Source organism: Channa argus, chromosome 1 (genome assembly GCF_033026475.1).
Source record: "Channa argus isolate prfri chromosome 1, Channa argus male v1.0, whole genome shotgun sequence".
In the NCBI taxonomy this organism is placed as follows: domain Eukaryota; kingdom Metazoa; phylum Chordata; class Actinopteri; order Anabantiformes; family Channidae; genus Channa; species Channa argus.
Window position 1 is genome coordinate 24,672,085 of NC_090197.1, and position 7,251 is coordinate 24,679,335.

At 39.3% G+C, this 7,251-nt stretch overlaps 1 protein-coding gene across 2 annotated transcripts; it reads left to right on the plus strand.

Moving 5' to 3' along the window:
- The first annotated feature begins 1,139 nt into the window (after window positions 1–1,139).
- Window positions 1,140–6,787, plus strand: cited4a (Cbp/p300-interacting transactivator, with Glu/Asp-rich carboxy-terminal domain, 4a). 2 transcript variants are annotated; one of them, XM_067508874.1, is made up of 2 exons: window positions 1,140–1,427; window positions 3,548–6,787. In XM_067508874.1, exon 2 carries the CDS (start codon window positions 3,550–3,552, stop codon window positions 4,255–4,257), a length of 708 nt encoding a protein of 235 aa, XP_067364975.1. In that variant the 5' UTR covers window positions 1,140–1,427; window positions 3,548–3,549; the 3' UTR covers window positions 4,258–6,787. The 2 variants fall into 2 exon arrangements, with proteins under 2 accessions (XP_067364975.1, XP_067364964.1); XM_067508863.1 differs by having other exon boundaries at window positions 1,151–1,427; window positions 3,543–6,787.
- The last annotated feature ends 464 nt before the right edge of the window (window positions 6,788–7,251 follow it).

Here is a 7,251-nt window from a genome sequence, read left to right on the forward strand (position 1 = left end):
TCTTCGAATTTTTTTCTTTTTCTTTATTTTCCTATATATAGATATATAAACAATAGATGTAGGGGAGTTACAGGACAAAATTCCCCCTTTTTACTTTTATTATCATTGTGTGAGGGTGTTGCTTGTTTCTTTTGAGGATGCTAAAACATGTTTTCTACATTTCTGTGAACAAGTGTACAATCCCAAAGTGATCTTACTTATATTACAAGTTGCACAAATGTACTTGTGTCCTGAAAGCAAAAGTACACTGCTGGTGGGTTGAAAGTACAGCCTGTTAACAAGCATCAGGAATCTCTAGGAAATTATACATTTATATATTTCTTTTATCTTTTCTTTTATTTTAAGAGGATGCAAACTTCATCATAAACCTACCATAATAATAATAATGCACATTCAACTAGTACAATAGTGTTTTCATCATTAGAAGTATTAAACTGTACTTCTAAGTTATAGAAAAATAATTGAATCACTGCAATATTTCACCTCCTCCTTGATTGGTTTATTGAAAATTAACCTCAATTAAATTCTGATGAAAGAACATTTGAACTACCTACTTGTGCATTAAATATTTGATTATGTTGATTTAAAAAGTATTTTTGACATTTCAAAATAAGGGGAGCGAACTGTATTACCCGAAGCATTACATTGTTGTGCTGATTTAATAAATGGGTCACGAAAAGAATCTTTCTGTTACCTGCATACAATTTACATATTCCAATATCTTATCACCTTTTTTCCCAACAAAATAAACGAAAAACGTAAATTATTACCATTCACTCAATTTAGCCACTAACATCTTCAATACCATCTTATCCTGCTAATGATGACTATATGAATATTAATGTGTACACTACTTACTACTGGGAAAATTAATCTCATTACAGTAAGGTGCACTGATCAACTCCACTGTCATGCTGTAAAAAACACCTCGTTAAAATGTTTTTCTTCGCAGCACAAGTGGTTCCGCTGTGCCTGCAGCCTCCTGCTCTTTAAGCAGAAAACTTTCCGTTAAGAGAGTGAGAGAGAAACACACACACAGATAGAGAGAAAGAGATCACTGGGGATAATGGTGTAGGGGTAATGACGGCAGGCAGAGGATGGGCAGCGCGGCTCGGCTGAGCGGGGATCAGCGGAGCCTAGTTAGTGAACGTTTCTTTGCACAGTGATTAAGGGGGAGGACCAATGGCAACAAAGGAGACGGAGAGGACGCTAGCTCCTCCTCTCTCTCTCACTCCCTCTCTTTCTCTCTCTGTGCTTTATAGATGTATATAATCCCTGAGCTGACCCAGAAAACAAACTCCTCTGACTGAAGATACGCCGCAGAGTTCGAATCCGCCGCAGGGCTGCATGTAGCCGGAGCATCAGCTGGACAAACAACCGCAGCGCTGATCCAACTTCTCCGCACGGATTCCGCGTTAATACATCGGGTAGGTGTCGTCTTCTGTTAGTCCTTACACAGGCAGAGAGGCAGCACTTTCTCTTTGCACCGCTCACTGTTTTCTCATATTCTCTGTTTACTATAAAAAGATCTGAGAGCTGTTGAGCAACAATCTGTTTTATTTCACTTTGTACACTTGCTGCTTTATTGCTTATTATTTTTGTCGTGGCTTTGTGGTATCGAATAATTTCTAATAGTCCACATGCACAGTCCCAGATGATAAAAAAAAAAAAAATGGTGTCATGCTTGTGTAATAATGCCAGCAATTATAATACTCCCTCAGACTATCTATTTACAAAGTGGCATTTGGCTGAATGATAATTCAGATCTGGAGAGAAGCTTCACAGATAGGGTATAATTAGGTAACACAAGAGTAGAATAGTCTATGGAGGATTTAAGCTGTTGAGGAAACTGTCATGTTTTATCAGTGTTAAAAAGGTTGAATTGCTACAAAGAGCCAGAAGCAACACAAGAGTTTATTTTGAGGGGAATTTTAAGTTTTGAATGCTTGTGTTTTGCATAGAAATTGCTTACTCTGGATGAGTCTTTATGATCGTCCAATTTAAAGGCAGCTTGTAAAAGAAATGTTATTAATTTTAACAAGCTCATCAAAGCAAAATGCAATTCCAGTGCGAGCGAGATCTTTTTGCAATCTGTAGGTAATCTTAATTAAAGATCTTTTGTAATGACAGTGTGAAGACAGAGACAGTGTGATGTGTGTTGAGACAGAAAAAAAAAGGAGGGGGGGGATTGGGAGGCGTGCGTGGTGTGGAGAAGCATTCCTCTGTGTCCTTTTGGCTGCAAGGGTATTGCTGCCCTCCCTTGTCAGTGTGATATTCAGTGTTCAGTGGCAATTCACAGATGGTGTAATTATGGAGGTTTGAGGCATTTTTTCTTGTAACGGGCACAATTCTGATTTGACTGAAAGCATTCGAAATTAGAAAAAAAAAACTGTGGACAGGAGAGTAGTTTCAACTAGAGATAGAGGGCTTGTCCTCATGAGAGTGAAGGGGTTTTATGTGTTGCCTTAAATGGCTACTAGAAAGAAACAGAATAAAATAAAATTGTATGTAAAATTGTAACTTGAAAGATTTAAAAGAACCAACTAAAGAAAGTATGGTCTGAGACTTTACACTGTAAAAATATTTAAATACAATCTTAAAAAAATATTTTTAACATTTAGTTAACAAGTTTTAATAGTTTGTTAAGCTTAGTATTTTGAGTGTAACCAACTAAATTATTTAAAGTAGTTGTATAATATTGGAATAGCTTACTTATTGATAACACATCCTGACTTTTAGTTTCTTGTGTGGGTCTAACATTCTACATTATGCAACTGGATAGTATGTCTTCCGGTAGACTTTACCTGCCTCCTAAATGACGACACTTTTCAAGCACAGTCTGTAGGACACATTAAAGATACAAAATGTAAGTCTCTAATGCAAAGACAACTCTGGTGACTTTATCTTTATAGAACTTGGTGATGTAACAAAGTAAAACAGATTGTGATTACAAAAAATTATACCCTTAATGGGAGTAGATGGTTCAATCTCTCTCCACGTGCCATCTCTCTAAAGCTAGCTATTAGGCTAATACTCTGTCAAGAAAACCAGCAAGAATAAATACATTTGTTTTGTTAAAGTGGGTGTCTCTCCTTAGTTGAAACATCTTGTACTATCAATCGTTGTGTGGAAAAACCTGTATTTTCTGAATATGGTTAAGGATGTTGACTTTGCAGGTGGTGCTGGTCTTTATTATTCATTGTCAACTGTCTTGAAGTAAAAACATGTGTTAGTTATGTTTTAGTCCTGCTGCATTTGAAAGGACAAGTCCCCCAGCTTGAAAAAACATTTTTATATTTTTGCAGCTCTACTGAACATCAAGGTTATTCTTTATTTTTAGCACTTTAAAAAGGTCCCTTCGGAGCCACAAAAGTTTTTTTGACAGGCTGAGTAGTACTCCTCAAGGTGACTTAACTATATGTGAAAGTGGTGGAGTATCCCTTAAATTGTGGAAACTCTCAGCACATTTACATTGTAATGACTACGGCATAAATCTAATGTTATGTCCTCTGTTTTACCAAACATCTTTTTCAAAATGACAGAGCAGCCATGGCTGAACACATGATGATGCCCATGACCCAAGGCTTCAGGATGGGCATGAATGGACCTCCGCCTCACAACGGCCAACCTGGCCTGCGCAGTCTACCCAATGGCCAGGTAATGCATTATGGCAGAAACCCTCAGAACAACATGGAGGCTGCCATGAGACAAAGGCCGAGCATGGTTGGACCAAGTGGAATGGGCGGCCCTGTAAATGGAGTTCCAATGGCTAGCCACCACCACCCGATGATATCTGGAAACATGATGTACAATGGGCAGGGTCCACAGCAGCAACACCACCACATGCACCCCCAGCAGCAGCAGCAGCAGCAGCAGCAGCAGCAGGGTGGACACCCACAGCAGTACCTCCCTGGTAACCTCACCTCCCAGCAGCTCATGGCCAGCATGCACTTGCAGAAACTCAACACTCAGTATCACGGACACCCACTCGGCCCTGCCAATGGACACCACCTGCCAAATGGTGCCCAGTATAGAGTTGGTCCATCCCAGCTCTCGGGCATGCAGCACCTCGGTGGGCCTTTGGGGCCAAATGGCATGGACATGGACCTGATTGACGAGGAGGTTCTGACTTCACTGGTGCTGGAGTTTGGGTTGGATCGTGTTCAGGAGCTGCCCGAGCTGTTCCTGGGACAGAACGAGTTTGACTTCATATCAGACTTTGTGTGCAAACAGCAGCCGAGCACAGTAAGCTGTTGAGAAAAGCAGCTGAAAGCTGGTTTGGTTTGTTTGGATGGGAGACCCCAAAGAATGACTGAGCGGCCACAGTAGCAAAGCAAGAGGAGACAATCTCTCGGTTCTGTTTGGGTGTTTTTGTGTCTGTGTACATGACAGTGTCTAGCACGCCTTCACACTGACCTGCCTGCGATGCTGATGAAGAACTGTAGTGAGAGAAAACACAGCAAAAGCACCACATTTTTTTTCTTTGAGCTGGTGCCAATAAAATCTGTTATCTTTGGCCAAATTGAGGCATCCTGATAAAACCAGCTATGTCTGTACCCATCTGGCCCTCAGCACATGCGTTGCAATGGCTTTGGGATAATTGTAAACTTGAACACAATGGGAAAAAAAGCAACCTGGAAAGACTGTCCATCTGGGTCTTCTTGATTCTGTGGAACCTCTAAATGTATTTAATCTCTGATGACACCTTCAACCAGTAGCAGACGTTTTACAGATTTGTAGAAGTTAGTCCTCTGAATTTGATTACATTAGGATGAAGGGATTTAGAGTCGAGAGTGATTTTTGTGTGTGCACGCAAATTGAAGGCTGGCTCTTCAAAACTAAGTTCCTACGTAATAAAATAGACATTTCCTAGAAGAAATTTCGCAGGACTTTGAGTGATGTGATGGGGTTTAACTTAGATCGTCAGGTCATATGTGCTACATCAATTATTTTAGCTTTCATTGTCGTTTATCTGACTGATTAAATGTGCTCTCAAATGTAAAGCATTTAATCTTTTAACTGTGGTTGAATCATTGACAAAGCAATGTGTGCGATTAGACTGGCTTCTATTATTTTGGTGCTCATTGCAAACAAATCTTGGGTTACTGCTTAGCATAAGTGTAAAAAGAGTGTGGGTTGTGAAAACTTCGTAGCGTACGAGAAACATCTTAAAGCTGCATTAAAAGGTTGTGGGCCATTAAATCTAAACAATGAGCATATAGATGCTATAATATTCCCTAGTGCAACATTAAATGTTAATTCTTGATTGATGTGTCACCACGAGCAACATGTTTTACATTCCAAATAGTAATTTATCAATAATTGTTTTTTTTTTTTTTTACAAAAATATTGATTAGTGCAGCTTTAACTGTGGCCTGTTGCAAGAATTAAGAAAAGCCAAACAAAAAGGAACTATAAGATGCTGGTGGTCACAGAACGGAGGTGTGATTAGGTTTTTTAAAACAACATTGATTAAAAAAAAGAAAAAAGAAAGGTCTGATTGCAGAATTTGCATCTGTATGTCATCTGTGTGTGTGGTCAGTGCAGTGAGATATGTAAAAACCCATCGACTGGCATCCTCTATCCAAAACTATTGTGCAGTTGCAGTGAGTTGTTTGGACACTGCTCAGGGAAAGAGAGGGCAAAGAGAGCTTTCAGTGTGTGGACACAATGTGTGGCTCCCCGACAGCACTTAGTTTAATCATTATTTAAAGCTGGCGCTACCTGTGGCATTGATTTCATTAGGCAGGAAGAGTGAGCGAGGAGCACAGAGTGTGCAAAGTTGTTGTTTTTGCCATGGATTAGCTTACTCTGCTGCTTTTCTACTGATTAGATTTAAATTATGTTCTTGCACGCTTGTCTTAATTGAGGTCGGCTTGCACATTCTCCATTTACTCAATAATTATAAAATGGACATGTTCTTTTGCATTTTTTAACAACAGTTGGTAATTAGGTTTTTGTCAAGGTTGCTGCTTTGCCACTGCAGATCGTTTGAGAAAGAATTTCCTCCACCCAAAATGCTGTTCATGGAACTGTGAGATGGGTCAGGGCTGTGGTGGTGCACTGTATTAACGTGGTCCAATAGAAGGTTCTCACTGGAGATCTGCCATCTACTAGCTCTTGAGTCAAACAATGAGCATTGAAATGCTGTTATTGAGGCAGGAAAGTGTCAGTGATTTCCCGCTCTGTTTTACTTTCTGCCTGGCAAACTGCATCTAGACAAACTCCCAACTTCACAGTTGAAATGGAAACACTTCTGGCCTTAGTGAGACAGTGGCCTCTGATTACTGCTATGTCAATAAGAGCAGCCTTGTGTGTTGTATATTTGTACTGTAGACTAGAAGTGAAGTTGATCTAGACACATTTAAGGTACTTTCAGAAAAAAAAACATCAGTTGTAAATGTAAATCAGTGGCTGATTTTGATGTGACAAGAAATTATATCCTACATTTTTTTTACAAACAAGTGTGTAGATACAGTATACCAATGTTTTTGGGTGCAGGTGCCTGAAGCTTTAAGACCAAGTAGACTGCATAATAAAGCAAGCGTGAGGGATACCACCACTTTCCTGCAAAGCAGCAGCGAATGTACAGTCCAACACTTTGTGGGAAATTGTCTTACGATGGTAATTAAACATGTGAGATTGTACTCCTTGTTCCAAATTAAATATCATTCATTTGGGTACCCCCCCCGCCCCCTTTCCACTTCCCCAAAGCTTTTGTAATGTTATTGATTCTATTTTAAGGAAATGTATTTATTTTCAAATAAAATATTTATTTAAAGAAACAGCTTTTTGTATTTTATGTCTAAAAAAGTGGACTTAAATTCCTACGTAACAGCTCTGCCATCGTGTGTGTGTGTGTGTGTGTGATTTTTTTTGCTGTAAGAGGTAAATGAAAAGCACTGTAAAGCACTTTGACTACTGATAAGGTACAAAAGTGCAGAGTGTAATATGTAAATACCAAGCTGTTACTTGTGTTAGTAGTCTAAACCAGCAAGGCCCTGAGTTGCTGTCGATTCCTCTTATTTGCCTGAGTTTTATGCTCTTGTTGGTTTTAGAGACTTCTCCACCCACCATAAGTGATGAGCAAACACATGAGCAAAGTACAAACTGCAGTACATAACCTAAATAGTGGTGAGTCAGCACAGTGTCAACACAAACCTGGACATACCTGCCTGTTTTTTAGTTCATTGTGTGTTACATAATTAAAAAAATAAAAATTACCATTAAAGAAATGCTGCAAAGTGGCAA

Bases quoted from the DNA above. Each gene is read 5' to 3' on its own strand.
- cited4a (XM_067508874.1), top strand. From the start codon at position 3,550: ATGGCTGAACACATGATGATGCCCATGACCCAAGGCTTCAGGATGGGC.